The sequence below is a fragment of the Ciconia boyciana genome, chromosome 23, assembly GCF_034638445.1.
Source record: "Ciconia boyciana chromosome 23, ASM3463844v1, whole genome shotgun sequence".
In the NCBI taxonomy this organism is placed as follows: Eukaryota; Metazoa; Chordata; class Aves; order Ciconiiformes; family Ciconiidae; genus Ciconia; species Ciconia boyciana.
The window spans coordinates 6769360-6784597 of NC_132956.1; the positions used below are offsets into that span (position 1 = coordinate 6769360).

The following is a 15238-nucleotide window of genomic DNA, read 5'->3' on the forward strand; positions in this document are numbered from 1 at the left end:
CAGCTACATCATGGACCATAATGCTGGTAGCCTGGGCACATGTGCGACCCTGGCTCCTTGGGACGTGCATTGGCCACGTGGTTCCAGGACAGCAATCTCAGAATCTCCTGTGCTGTCCAGAGCATGCCTATCTAACGTGACCTGATCAAAGACACAAGCAGGCTGTTTCTATCTGTAGCAGTAGTGGCAAGACCAGGCTCTTCAATATCTGTATTTCAGCCTGGCTTTGACTCTGGGAGCAGTCCCGAGTTTTGAGTGTGCCTTACACACAGCTCTGGTTTAGCACAATCACAGCACAAAAACATCAGCTCAACATTTTACCAGCACCTTCTGGGTAACAAATGCATCCTTCTCTGCATCCATTCCACCACGTGGGAACACTGGTACCCTGGGAAGCACCTTGGCATGGGTTTGCATCGACAGACCACAAAGTGCACATGCTTGTGAGACCTGGGCACAGGTCTGCTGGGGTCTGGGCTCATGCAGTAGTGTTGGGACACTCGTGCTGAATGCCGAAGGAGGAGGCTTTGTACCCTGGGCGGGCAGCAGCCTCTGGAGCTTTGAACTCTGGCCAGGACATTGGCACCGCTTTGGGGAGGGCAGAGGCCTTTTGTGCCACACCATGCTGTAGGACATGAGCCCTGCATTGCACCCACCGGCACGCACACCTCACTGCAGAATCTGCCAACATCTCCGTAGAGCAGCCAAAAGGACCCTGACATCCCACACAGCACAAACGGCGTGGGACACAACCTGATCCCTGTCCGGTGCTTTGGCTGAGACACCAGAACTGCATTTGAGTGGACACTGGTTTCTGGTGCTGTGCTCCAGAGTGGTGCTGCGCAAGGGACTGCTCCTGAAAGGACCACAGCATGGAAGATGTTTGCATACTATGGCAGAAGATGCTGTTCCTCTGCAACATGCTAGAGGATGCTACACCTCATAGCTCCTGGGAAAAGAGAAGGGATGCCCTGCTAGGGAAAGGCAGAGCTCTCTACCCCTCATACCGTGCTCCAAAGGATGCCGGTGCTTTGATCTGGCATCCAGAGGTCCTGCTGCCCGTGGGGACATTGACACCACACACCAGTGCTGCAGGACACTAGTACACTGCAAATCTCCACAACTACGTGGCACTGCGAGGCTGTTTTAGCACCCCGCACGACCCTCCAAAAGCTGCTGCCAGGGGTCCATCACTCTGCAGTGCACAGCAGCATGGCCGGTCTCTGGCCCGCTGCGCTAACCTAAGACTCTTCCACTTGCAAAACACCTGCTATGCATGGCAGGATGGGGACAGCATGCCTGCACATCAGAGCTGCTCACCAGCACGCAGCGCCCTGCACCACGCTCCAGCAAACCTTGGCACAACATACCGCACCATTGCAATCGCACACAGCCCATGCAACACTTGGGACGATGCCAGCACCCTGTAAGACCCTGAAGAAGACCCCAGAGCACTCTGCCATGTCCCAGAGGATTTCTGCATGCTGCACCACGCTCTGCCATGCCCAACCATGGCAGCATCCCGCTCACAGTGGAAAGCCACAGACACTGGTGGGAGAGGGAGCAGGGGAGGGTCGGTGGCAGGGCTGGGTGCTGACTCAGCTGTTCTGGCACGGCTGTGCCACCGAGCACCGGGCGCAGGGAAGGAGGTGTTGGGCGGGGAGGGAGCACGCAGGTTTCGGCCCCGGCGCGCATGGAGCCAGGCTGGCGGGGGGCCAGCACGCTGCCGAGACAGGCAGCGCTGTGGGAAGCAGGGAGTGCCTCTGAACTCCCACCCTGGGCGCTGCCAGCCCTGCGGGGACAGGCAGACCAGCTGCAGTGCCTCTGTGTGCACCGGGCACCGGCACTGGCAGGGCCCTGCCCTTGCCTGCCAGGAAGGTTTTGAGGTGGACCTTCAGAGCCCGGGAGGAGAAGGGGATTTTTTTTTTTTTTCCAAGCCAGATGTACCTTTCTGCCCCGAGCCATGCCCCTGGGGTTGTGCATCAGTCAGGGTGGAAATGTCACTTGCCGGACCTTCACTCAGCCACTCTCCAGGGATTTCATGTCCCACCACTGCCACCCTCCCCACCTCTCTCCTTTTGTCCCCATAAGGGATCAGTCTCAGCCCTCCACACCTCGTTTTTGAGGAGGCACGTGATAGGGGGCTGGTTGCCCTCCATTTGCTGTCTCACTGAAGCTGAGGCTTCCCAGAGCCTTGTTCCCCAAAACCTGATGGCATGTGTTGAAGTAGGCAAAACAAGTCGTCATCCAACAGGCAGCACAAGGGATAAACGTGCAGGATGGCCTCAGATCACTGGGTCTGGGATGGGGAGGACAGGCAGCTCCAGCAAGAGGGGAGACAAAATGTCTTGCCAAGGGACAAAAAGTCTTTGAAGATCCACCATCTTGTGCATCCATCCCTTCCCCACTGCTCTGGGAAACGCCTCACGGATGCTGTTTAACAACAGCATGGGACAACTTGCCCCAGGAAATGATCATGCAAGCCTAGTGTCTTCTGCTGGCTGACAGTCCAGATCCATGCACCAGGAACACTTGGGATTATGCAGCTGATGTGTCCCTGTGGGCATTGCGTGTGGGAGCGTGCTACAGAGATGCCTACAGCTAGATAAAAGAGCTCTGCACCCCTGAAAGGACAGATAAATGGTCTCTCCACACTGACTCATCTCAAGTCTTTGTTGCATGCTGTCAGAAACACACAGAGAAGGCAAACACAGTTGGTCTGGGCCCTTTAGGAAGAGGTGGAAATAGGAATGAAAATGGCCTGGAAGCAGGATTTGTGACTAATCCATGGACCGAGAGGCTTGGAAGCAGTGCCCCTATCCATGCTGTCCAGAGGGCCAACCCTGACACAGAGAGGAGCAAGGGGGGCTCTGGTACAGCAAAAGCAGGAACTAAAGTGGCCGTAACTAGGATTGCCCCAAACTGCAGCAGGTAAAGCAGGTCAGACCACTGAGGTCTGTTACAAAATTTCCCAAGGACTGCAGGTGTGAGATGCTGTGAGGCAAGGGGACATGTTATTCAGGAGGTCCTGGATGGTTGCTGCATCCTCTTGCACCCCAGGGAGCAGCTGTGCAACTGCACTTGCTCAGTTGAACTCTGCTGGGACTGTCCCGTGCCTGTTTCCTCTGGACTCAGAGCTTCAGGATGGAGACAACAGCCGCACTCCATCACTGTTCTCTTTATTTACAGACACAACATCAGCTGGGGGTGCGGAGATGAGAAACAGCACCTCGCAAAGCATCTGCCCACCCAGACAGCACTGTGCCTGCAGCAAGGTCTTTGCTCTGTGCAGTGGGAGGGTGGGTGGGTGCACGGTGCAGGCTCCATGACGTGGGGAAGCCAGCTGGTCGACCAAAAGGCAATACATCTCTCTGTGGCTGAGCCTCCCTGGCCTTCTGAGTCATCTATTTCCACCGTCCACCTACCATGGTCTTTCCACGGGCAGCCTTTGACCTGGAAGGGAAGCAGAAAAGCACATGCAAAAAGGCATTAGTGACCGTGAAAGGAGGGAGGAGGTGGGTGCCATCAGAGGAGAATTGGAGGCCCTGCAAAGAGGACCAAGCCATCTCTGGTTGATGCTCACTGCCCTGTGGGGAAGAAGGTCTTCAGTGGCCTCAGGTAAAAGCTTGGGACCTGAGTCAGTCTGTGTGTTTTGGGACTCCGTGGGAACAAGCTCATGCATTTTGCCAGGTGTTTCTAAGGAGCCCCAGTTCCCTTCCCATGTTCCTCTCTCCCAAGGATCCTTCAGAGACAAAATGAAGGAGTTGGATCTTGGCTGTGGAGGCACAAGGACAGCTGCAGGATCCTTCTCCCAGGAACCAGAAGCTGTGAAGCTGTTAGCCAGGACCCACCACATCGCTCTCCTTAGCCACCATCAGGGGAGCAGGCACTGCTCTGGGCACGGGTTAGCAGAGAGGAGGAGGAGGCTTGGGTGGACAGTGAAGGGCGTTTCTGGCATATTATCCCAAGAGTCACCAGCCCAGCTCTGGCTGCCAGTCCTCAGCCCTACTGCGAGCCTGATGTCAGCCCCGGTGTCCATGCAGCACACGTGCAGTGGGAGACTCACGGCACTCAGGAAACACCTGTACTCACCCTTTGCTGCAGTAACAGGCCATGTTGGGGCAGAAGAGAAGAGAGATTTGGTGTAAGCAGGGGGGGATGCTGCTGACTGTCACACGGGGCAGGCTGAGCACCTCTCATGCGAGATGGCAGGATGGGATGGGGATGCGAGAGCAGCATGGTGCTCCCGAAGGTGGGGTTAAACACCCACCTCCACCCTCCTACGAAAGGTCCCCCAGTCCTGTGCAGGGGACATGGGCATAGGGACAGGCTCCCCTGTCCCTGTGGGGCTCCACAGCTCCCACAGCCCGTGGAATTTCCCCTCCTACACAAGCTGGGATCTCCAGCACCTTCTCTGAGATGCTGGGCAGAGCCACTGCAGGGATGGGGGTGGCTGGACGCTGGCAGGACCCCACAGGACAGAAGGCTCCATGGCAGAGGTGGGGTCTCCCTGGGGCCCATCCCCAGCTGGGGTCTCTGGGGCAGGGGGAAGCTGGTGGAGGTGGGAGGCAATGGGGGTCTGTCAATGGGAGCAGAGCAGCATTGACCGAGGTCCCTGGGCCAGACCTGCAGGTCCATGAACAGCGGGTACCAGTGGGACCAGGGGCAGGAGTGGGAAGGACAGGAGGTGGCTCTGAGAGAGTGCAAGAGAGCCAGGAGATACACAGGGAGGGAACTGGGGCCAGGGGAGCAGGGAGCTGGAAGGGCAGGAGGCACCGAGGAAGGATGTGCTCAGCCTGCCCGTGGACTTACACTTTCTGGTGGTCACTAACGCGATTTCGGAGGACGTTGATCTGCAAGAGAAAAGTAGGTGGATGGTGAGGCCTGGCAAGATGCCCCACACCCGGCCGGGGATGAGGGTTGGGATGAAGATGCATCACTGCTCTCTCTTCCCCAGCGGTTCTTGCGTGGGGTTTAGCGCAGGGCTATGTGCAGCACAGCGGGAAGCCTGTTGCGGTGCAAAACACACGTCCCTAGGAGCTGCGAGGTCACAGGGGGCCACCACACAGCCCCTTTCACCAGCTGTCACATCCTCCAGCATTTCATAGCTGTGTGCTCAGCCTTGCCAGGGTGGCCGACAACCGCTGGGAGGGTTGGCTTGATCCTGGCTCATCTCTGAAAGGGAGGCAGATGTGGCTTTGCTTTCAGCGGTGCAGAGCCTCTTGGGTGTTTGTCACCCCACACACAAGGGGAGCACAGCCCTTTTCTGCTGCACCCAGCTGTCCTGCAACAGCACTGTCAGCCAGACAACCCACCTCGTCTCCCAAATGGGGAGCAAAAGGAGCAGCCAGGCACACAGAGGGCAAGCAAGCTCATGGAGGACCTCGAAGCTCACCTCGTATTTCTGCCGCTTGAATTTTTCCTGCAGGTCAAATTTCTCAGCCTCCAGATCGCGGATGGTTTGCCATAGCTCCTTGGCCTTGTCCCTGTGGGAAGGGCCGGCTGGTGTCAGTGCAGAAAAGGGATGTGGCTCACAGGGATCTCACTGCAGGGGACAGGGCAGTGATGCCACCATCTCGCCTGCTCCCCCAGGACGGGTCTCTGCAGGCTCCATGCCCAGCCGGGGATGCGTCGGCCAGTCCCACGCAGGGACCGAACACATGGGTGTGAGGTTGGGACACACGGACACACATGTCCCATGCGTGTGAGCGTGGCTCCCTCTGATGGCCGGCGCTGCCAGCAGCACCTGGCAGTGGTGGCCCGGCAGAGCCATGGAGCCCACGTTCCAGGTGGGGTGTCACAGCCCATCTCCCACCTGTGCCGTCACCCTCTTGTCTGGGCTGCAAGCCCCAGGCAGCCTGCCCTGGCCCAGGATCCTGCCCCAGGAGGTGGGACCCAAAGCAGAGCCCCTGTCCTGGACATCCCTCCTGCAGCCCGTGCTCACCTCAGCTTGTCTTCATTGAGGTGGTCGATGTTCAGTGGCTTCCGTCGTTCACTGAGGATCTTCTTCTTCTTTTCCCTCTCTGTTTGCTTCTTCCCACCCTTTTTCTCTGACTGAGGAAATGATCCGTCCATCGGAGGAAAGGAAATCTGCCCAGCTTTTGCCCTACCCCTATCCCCAGCTCTGCCCCCAACACCCTCTCCTTTTGGGACTCCAGAAGAACATGAGGTCCTCAAGGAAATTTTGGCAATAGTGGACAAGACACCCCTCACACCCTTATCCCTGTCCCTGAGGCAAGGCTAGACCCCCCTGGCCAGCATGTGCAAAGCAGAGCTCTCAGCTCACTTTGGCCCTCTGACCACTGCTGTGACCCAGCCGTGGTGGCCTCACTTCTTCTGCTTGTAGAAACTACAGTTTTCCAGCACTGAGAACGTGCATGGTACTGTGGGGCCAGACCATGGTCGAGCCCTTCCCGGGAGCACCAACGGCTTCACTGCAACTGCCTGGGGTAGGATCACACCTTCTGCATGTATCCTCCAAAATGCAGCATGTTGGAGAAAGCTTTCTTCTTCCGTGCTTCCTCCTCAGCCTTCTTCCGGGCCTCCTCTTCCTCTTTGCGAGCTCTTTCTTCCTGCCAGGGTCAGAAGTGGGTCAGGAGCGGATGGATGGAGATCTCATGGACTGGCTTGCATGCAACACACAGCTCGTGCTCCCATGTGCTCCATGGCTGGGCTTGTGCTGCCCAAGACCAGCCCAAGCCCCCCAGCCCCAGAGGGACACTCACGGCCATGCGGGCTTGGCGCTCCTTCTCCCTCTCGCTGCGAATCCGCTGCTGCTCTGCCCTCTCTGCTCGCCGCTGTTCCTGCAGGAGGAGAGGATGTTGGCTTGGACGTCCCAGGGAATCTGCATCCTCTCTGTCCCTAGGGACGCATCCCTGACTTCAAAAGCCCTGAGACCCCAAGGGCTGCTCCCATGTCTCCCAGGAGAGCACATGGACCAGAGCCCACAGGGGAAGGTGCATCTCTGTTAGGCACCGCAGCATTGCAGCAGCCAGACTAGGGGCTTCCCAGGCACCCCGGTACAAAATCTGGCTCAGATCTCAGGGTCTGTCTTGCAGGGACATGGGATGTCTCAGGTCTCGCAGTCGGGACTGTGAGGAAAGGATCATGGCTGTCTGTCCACAGGGGAGAGGGTGACAATAGTGATAGAGAGGGAGGGCTGCAGACATACAATCCTGTCCTTCAGGGAGATGAGCTCCTCTTCCTCCTTCTTCCTGCTCTCAAAGTGGGCTTCAATGAGGGCTTGCAGTTCATTCAGGTCCTTCTCCATGCGCTTGCGGTGGATGTCCTGCACCGGATAGAAACAGCGGCAATGGCTACACTCACACAAATGAGGCCCTCCAGGAGCTGCAGAGCTGCTGGGCACAGTGTGGAGGAGCAACGAGAGGGGACCACCTCGCAGGGGTTGACTTTGGGTGCACTACTCACATCAAAATCCAGTCTCTCGCCATCTGGGATTTTGGGAGGCACCAGGTTTGGCATGAAGACCCTGCAATCGAAGGTGAGCAGGAGGATGGTGAACCTGCAGCAGATACCTGGGACAGGACGATGCCTTTCATCCATGCGCTGATCTACCCAGCCCTCCTCTCTGAGCCTCGCAGTCCCCAGGGATGCAGAGTGAGCACATTTTGAAGACAGGAAAGTGTAATGCTGCTTGCTGGAGGTTGCCAGCTGGACAGCCTCAGAGGAAGACCTCTGGCATTCCTGGGAAGCACTCCAAGGCACCCACATGGCTGGAATAACTCTGCAAGCTGCAGGCAACTTGGCCACAACCCTTTGCCAGGCACCCTGGGGCTGGCAGCCACCCCACCGCTCACCCAAAAGAGCACAGAGGAACTGTGTGCTCCAGTGTGATCTGGCACAGGGAGCTGGAAACCATCCTCTCATCCTCGGTGGGCTTGAGGGAGGGCAGGAGGTGCTCAGATGCACATAAAGACACAAAGGGATGAAGAGATCGTGGCTGAAGACAGATCTGCCTCCCAGACTGCAGCATCCCAGGGGTCCATGAGGATCCGCAGGTTCCTGGCGATAGTTCACAGCCCCGCTCCTTCAGGCAGGTGCTCCTGTCCCAGGGATGCTGACAGTCATGCAAATGCCTGCCTCACGCCAGCCATGGCCAGGAGTACACTGGAGAAGCAAGACCCTAGCTGTGCCATGGACCACGTACCCCAGGCTGGGGTGCACACAGATTTTTCCAGCTGCAGGGCCACAGGGCAGCTGGGCCTCCTCCAAGGAGCACACAAAATGCTTCAAGACCTCGTTCTCAGGAGCCTCTTCATATTCTATGTTTATCTGCCCGTTTATGTCCCTTTTTCTCTCCATGTCCCAGTTCCCATCCTGCTTTCATGCTTTTGAGGCCTCACTGTCCCATGCCCTTTATGGAACATGGTGCTAAGCCCATCACATGGAGCCTCTGCCCTGGCACAGCTCCTAGTTCAGACCTTGCACCAGTGAACATGCACTGACACTTACTTGGGCTTTGGCTTCGATTCACCTGCGGGTCCCCAGGAGCAGGAGAGAAAGACAACGTTAGTGTCACAGAGGCATTTGCTTTCACACCTTGACCCAAAACCCACAACACTGAGCCGAGCTACCCCTCTCTCCCAGCAGCACAGGCTGCACTGTGGATCATCCTCCAAGCAAAGAGGCATGCAGCAAGGTGTCCGTCTGTATGCCAAAACTCGAGACACACGTTGATGCTCCTGGGTGAGCAGAAAGGCGTTTGGTACCTCCTTACACTGGCAAAGGCACAGTCCCTCCCACCCCAGAGAGGAACGAGGGTGGATACTTCACCTTCCCCAGGCTCCTGCTCTCGGTCCCCCTCTCCACCTGTGGAAAGCACAATGCTTTGGCTCCCGGAGGCCAGCCCTGCTGTGCCCCGTGCCCACGGACACAGCAGGGTGGTTCAGCTAGGCTGTTCCCCTCTGCCCTGTGCTTATCCCCACTGCAAAACCCAGCTCCATCCCTCCAGGATGAAGAGGGAGAGAGCAGATCCCTCACAGACATCCCTCACGCACAGACAGACCGGGAGAGCCCCAGGTCCTCTCCAGGAGGAACCCAGACAGGCTTTGCTGAGGCTGGGAAAGCAGTAGTACTACCCTCTCCTTCTGTATTTTGGGCAAATTTCTTACCTAGGCAGCACAAAGCCATCCCTCCTACAGGCCTCCTGCTGCCCCAGCCCTGGCAGAGGATGAGGCCAGGGCAGCTCTGCCCCATTTACTGCAGATTCTCTGTCTTCAGCGGTAAATTAATTCAACACTAAAAACCCCAGTGGGGTGGGGGGGACTGGCATCAGGACTGAAATGGCCAAAACTGCCCCTCCTCCATTCCTACTTTACCTTCTGATGCTTTCGTTTCATCTTCTTGTTCTGTTTCAAAAGCAATGGGGAGAATATGAGCATCCATGGGTGAGGGCAGCCTCATCCCCCCCCAGCACAGAGGGGTCCCGGCACCCTAACTCGGGAGCATGGCTGTGATCTGAGCCTGCCCCAGCAGCCGTGACAGCACAGGGACACACATCAGGCAACCCAGTCTGCTCCAAAGAGGTCTCATGAAGTCCAGTGCTCTTTGGATGGTGAGACACACCAGAGCATGACCCCATCTCTGGAAATCCCCCCTGTAAGGCTATGGGGACCTCTTGGTGGAACAAGCTTCACTCATTTTTGGTATTTTTCAGAGTGCTGGACACAAACTGTTTGATCAGCAACCAGCAGAAAACACCATTATCCTCATGCTTGCTGGGCCAAGGCACTTGGTAGATCAGGAAAGGGCAGCTCAGTTTTGACACCTCTTTACTGGAAATCACAGATTTGGGGAAGAGCTGCCCCTTTGTGCTACTGGTCCGCTGTCACAGGCAACGCTGGGACATCCCAGACCCTGCTCGGCACCCCACCAAAGCAGAGCATGGCTCCAGCCAAGCCATGGGAGCTCGCTGGTGAAGCCACCACCCACCTTCTGCCTTGGTTTCTTCAGTCTCCTCCTCTGCCTCGTCTACTTGTTCTTCCTGACCTGTGGAATAATGAGCAGTGTGAGTCCGACAGCCGCTGCTCCCACTGGCTCCCTACGGACCCCGGTATTGGGCCAACTGCAGCATGGAGCCAGCCGAGAGAGAGACCTGGGGGAGACATAGCCACGGGAGAAAGAAGCAGTGGCTCAGAAAGCAAAGGGATTCGCTCTAACCTTTACCCAAGGGCTGCTCTCTGTCCTTGGGCGGGGGGGGAAGTTTTATAGCCACCTCCTGTTTTTTCCCTTATTCCCTCTCATGGTACCATGCTCTTGTACCCCAGGATGGTGGGGGGGGGGGTGTGTGTGTGTGATTTCTATTGCTCTCCTCTAGCCAGAGAAGAACAAGACAGGCTGGCATTAGAGAACGTGCCTTCAGCACCTTCACAATCTTATTTATGACACTGTTGGAGCATTTTTCCACTGGAGGGAGCAGTATCCCCACAAGAGTCCTCCACTGGAGTCAGAGTGATGCTGGGGCCCACAGGTCCTGGGAAGACTTGTGGTCCCACAGCAAGAGAGAAGGAAAGAAAAAGTAGATAGCAAACCACGAGTGCATTTGGTTGACAGATGTAAGAGAGAAGCCACAGACACGGGAGCAGATACACACAGCACAGGCGGGCAGGAAGGGGGGAGTGCAAGAAGCAAGAGAGAGAAGTGGAAGAATGAAAGAAAACCATTTCCCAACCAGGGAGAGGCAAAAGACACACCGACCCACAACATATTCACAGCAGCAGTGGAGAGATGAAATAAAGAAAGGTGCAATAGCTACCGTCTTCTTCCTCTATCCATTCTTCCTCTTCTGAGCCAGGGAGGAGGGAAAGGAATAAGTGCAGAGGTTAGTCGGACGCCATAAAGCTGTGGAGTGTAGCTATGGCGTGCATGAGATGAGGACTCTAGCACTGCAGTGGTTTCCTCCTTGTGCCTCTCTTTGCTTTTAACATTCAGGATGTTTTGCCGTGCAGCAGCCCAGGCTGCCTGGGAGTGCCCTGAAGCAGCAAGAGGCTCAGCAAAACCCAGCTCCCAAACCCAGCCCCCAATGCACAGCCCAGCTGTGTCCCAGAGCAGCTGCGTGCACCGTGGGGTTGGCTTCTTCATTGGACTGAGGCAGTTGGAGGTTCGTGCTTGAGCATCATTAATATACATTCAGGTGAGGCTCCAGCTCCCGTTGAGTTACTGGGCTCACACCTCTGCCAACACCCGAGTCCAGCATTTCCACCCCTGTTTTGAGTCAAGGGCTCACTCTGACAAAAGAGATCCTGATAAAATTCAGACTGGTTTTGATCCTACTGATGTTTCAGGTGGAGAAATATAGAACATGGTCTCATCTGCCTTTCTTGGTCATGATTTGCCATTGCAGTCGAGGAGCTTACCACCACAACCCACCCAAGCAAAACACTGACCCAACAGCACTTGTGTCTTGGTCCTTGCAACCAGCGGTGAAACACTTACCTTCTTCCACGTACTCCTCTTCACAGAGCACACGTGCGCGCAGGAGAGAGGGAAGGGAAAGAAGACGCAGGTTATTGAAGTTGCTCTGATCATTTCTTAGCTTCAGCCTCGGGACAGCTGCAGATGCTCCACGTCCTCTTACCTTCCTGCTCCCTGCAAAGCACAACACAAATTTGCAGAGTTACAGTGATCTGCTGCAATGGGGCATGTGTGTCCATCAGTGAGGCCAAAGGGGAATTTGAAATTTCCTCAAGGCTGGCTCCCCTTTTTCATAGCAATGGGCAATGACTGCTGGGTGGCATGCTGTAAAGGTGGCAGTGGGGATGGGACAAGACCCAGATCACCCTGCAGGCTGTGGATAGCAGGAGCTGAAGTGCTTGACTGACACTTTGACAGTGGTCAGAGCACAACACTATTTTGCAGCTTGAGAAGATCGAGTGACCGTGGCCTGTAATCCTAGAAACTGGCATCTCACATCCCACCTTTGCCCCAAAGTCCTTTCCTGACCTTGGGGGAGATGCACAGTCTGTCCTCGGGTGTGCCCAGGGGACACTGGGCACAGCGGTCAGACTGATCGCTGAGACATGCGAGTCTGTGGTGGCATTTAAACATAAGAGAAGGATTCAGACCTACTTTTTCTGCTGGTGGACAAGTAGGAGCTGTGTTTGGACTGACCCCTATAACCATGTATCACAGATATTGAGCCCCTTCTCTCCAGGGTGCGCCTCATGGCCCAGCAACCATCACCAGCAAAAGTTGCCCTCAAATTTGTGCCTTGGGGCATGATGCTCTGGATGTGGCAGTAGGACCCCAGCAGCAACAGGCTGATGACATCAGCTTTTCCCAGCTCTATCTCACTGATTTAGACTACAGCATTTTTTAATGCAGGGACTGTCCCTTGCCATGTATGTGCTGATACAGCTCCTAACACAAAAATCCCCACTGCTGGGGGTCTCGGCACTATCACAGCAGCGGTGCAGATGGGCACAGGTTGGGGGGATTTCATGCTGGATGCTGGCGTAATGATGAGAGCCAGTGCCCCCCAAATGGCACCTCCAAGCAATACTGCGACCCTGTGGGAAAGTGGGAATAAGGAGAAAGAAAGGGTGTTTAAAAGCACACCACTTACTGCTCATATTCTTCGATGACTTCTTCAGAGTCCGACATGCCTGGTTATCTAGCAGAATTCAAGGCAGATTGGAAAAAGCGAGGGTTAGGACCTGAGATAAGGACAAGCACAGCCTGTCCTCCAGCGCCTGAGACACGGGCACAGAGATGCTGCATCTCTCCAAAGCGCTTGGAGCTTCAAGCTGTCCCCAGCCGGGCTGTGACAGTGTTATCTCAGCAGAGATAAGGTTCCCCCCTCCCCTCCTGTCCCAGGATCACAGCTCTCCCCAAACAGGAGGCAGGAGATTAGACACAGCCTCATGCAACACTGATAACTGCTGTCAGGAGCCATGTCCAGGACACGCAGCTCCTCTCGCCGCAGCCATCTCAGGGTGCTGTGTTTGCTCAGGGCACAGGAAAATAACACAATTATAATGTTCAGCTTGTTTTGCTTCCTGACTATTCTTAGCTTGGTTGGGATATAGAAACTTGCAGGGACGTCCCGTTATCTCAAATTTACAGCCCTGCACAAGCCACAGCAAGAGATCTCGGTGAGACCTCCCAGCCCAGCCCTCCGAGTGCAGGGCGTGCTCTGGAAAGGGGCAATCTGAGCTCAGCAGGAGCTTTTGGCTCCTGGTCCTGGCCCTGAGGCTGAGGTTAGCTAAAAGGAATAATTCACAGCCTGGTTTAGCAATAGGGCTAATAACTCTGCAGAAATGCCCATGCTCATCTTCCTGGCACACCAGTCTCCCTCTCAGCTGTGGTCAGGAGGACTTTATTCATCGTCCCACCTCATCTAGCTTCCACCCAATGCTCCACCACAAGGTCTGCACAGACCAGCCCCATGATCAGCCCCAGCCCTGGGTATCCCAGAACAGCCCTGAGCATCAGCCCAAGCCCCTGCACAGTCCGTCCACCACTCGCATTCGTGCCAGACCTCGGCAAAGCTGAGATGCAGCAGGACAACGCGAGGCAGCTCTAGAAATAACTTCCATGTGCTAAACCACCTGTTCCCAGAGCAACGCCGCTTCCCTTCTCCTTCTGCCGGGCGTCTGGGAACAACTGGTCCTGGCTACATCTGTTGAGCATTTATTACCCAGGATGGGTAGGACAGGCTTCAGGATCACTTATTCAAGATGCTGAATCGAGGGCTGGAATCCGCAAGCACGGGAAAGACGCGTTACAGGACAGGCGCCTCTGCATACCAGTGGTTCCTGGGGGTTGTCAAATCTCACTTCTGAGCAATGACTCAGAAGGTGCTTTTTGGAGACAAATGAAGTCAGAACTCAGCCCCGTCTGCCTCAGGTTCACTGCCTGCTTCTGCTGTCGTCATTCCCTTCCCTCTGATGCATCTGGGGCTTGGCCCTAAGCACCCCCCTCCAGCACCATCCCCTCGATCTCTGCTCACCCTCAAACATAAATTCCTGGCCCTACTTTTCCCCCAGGCTCGGCATGGTCCTGTTACCCCCAGAGTTTGGCCAAATCATTTATGTGGTCTCTGAGTACCCAAGACTTCATGTAGTCCTGTCACAACACAGGAGTGGAGACTCCCTCTTGGCCACGACGTTGCAAACATGCATTTGTGAAAGCCTATTTCTACATTTCCTTTCACCTCCTCTCTCATACAGAACTAGATCCCACAGAGCATATGCTGAGGAACAGCAAAAAAACAGGACTGTTAAGGGGATACACAAGAAAAACTAACGTTAAACCAGAAAGTGGCTCTAGGAAATAATTATCCATCCTCTGCACAGAAACAGATAAACCTTTCCATTAAAGCTTTGACATCTTGTTTTGAAAGAATTAGGAGAACCCAGCAGATGTATTACAGAGTTAAAGAGGAAACATTGCACATATTATTGACTGGAAAAAAAATCTCCCATCATTTGCTGTGGATTAAATACTCCAGATATCCATCCTGCTCCTTAAAATCCCCCTCTCCATTAGCTCAGGGCTGGCTGGTCACACCTCTGGGGCTGAGTTAATCCTCCATGGTTTGCAGTCCCTGCTTTTCTCCAGGCTACCCAGACATGGAGCTCTCGTTTCCCAGCATTTGCTCCAGCGTGGGTCATGTCGCTGCTCCCTTGCCGCTTGGCGGGGTCAGACCATGCACGGGAGAATCCCAGCTCTAACCTACGCCATGGGCTACCATGAGCCAGGGCCAGGCTGGCCTGACTCCCCCACGGGCATTGCATCCCTCCTGTCCCCTCCAGAGACACAGGGAATAGGGATCTATGAGATTCCCCCGGCACCAGGGCAGCCAAAATCCTTCTCAGATGCCTTCGCACACATCAGGGTGGTTCAAAAGGCGTTGGGCAAGTTGCAAAGACAACCTTCTGGAGAGGGTCCTGATGTTTTATCCGTGGAAATGCCTTCATCGCAAAAATACATCCCAGTGCAAGTGGCTGGGGAGGACCATTAACCCTGAGCCAAGCCCCTTCTGGGTCTAACAACTGCCCTTCCACTGAGCATCCTACGCCACAAGCAGGCACCCCACCGCCCCAGCCTTACCTCTGCCACGGGGCACCGGTGAGATCCCAGGGAGCCGAGGGGAAGCCAGCGGGTGTCTGGGAAATGCTCTTTGGGGGCAGGAGGCTTTAAGGGGGCTCCAGCGCCCACCCCGGGGCGGGCAGCGCCGTGAGGAATGTGCCCGGCGCCCAGCGAGGAATGCAACACT

The 15238-nt window shown here is 55.7% G+C and overlaps 1 protein-coding gene across 1 annotated transcript; it reads right to left on the reverse strand.

The window, feature by feature from the left end:
* Positions 1-3274: 3274 nt before the first annotated feature.
* Positions 3275-13634, reverse strand: TNNT2 (troponin T2, cardiac type). Its single transcript, XM_072844646.1, has 17 exons — positions 13569-13634; positions 12584-12631; positions 11597-11607; positions 11455-11472; positions 10775-10804; positions 9952-10008; positions 9339-9368; positions 8794-8829; positions 8473-8494; positions 7429-7489; positions 7172-7288; positions 6726-6803; positions 6462-6572; positions 5945-6054; positions 5396-5486; positions 4813-4853; positions 3275-3453 (listed from the first exon to the last, which is right to left on the reverse strand). Exons 2-17 carry the CDS (start codon positions 12619-12621, stop codon positions 3405-3407), a joined length of 900 nt encoding a protein of 299 aa, XP_072700747.1. The 5' UTR covers positions 12622-12631; positions 13569-13634; the 3' UTR covers positions 3275-3404.
* Positions 13635-15238: the final 1604 nt, after the last annotated feature.

Coding starts and splice junctions, on each gene's coding strand:
- TNNT2 (XM_072844646.1), bottom strand. CDS start 12,621: ATGTCGGACTCTGAAGAAGTCATCGAAGAATATGAGCA. Junction 7,289..7,428: donor GCGAGAGACTGGATTTTGAT/GTGAGTAGTGCA, acceptor TATCCGGTGCAG/GACATCCACCGCAAGCGCAT. Junction 4,854..5,395: donor TCAAGCGGCAGAAATACGAG/GTGAGCTTCGAG, acceptor TTTCTCTTGCAG/ATCAACGTCCTCCGAAATCG.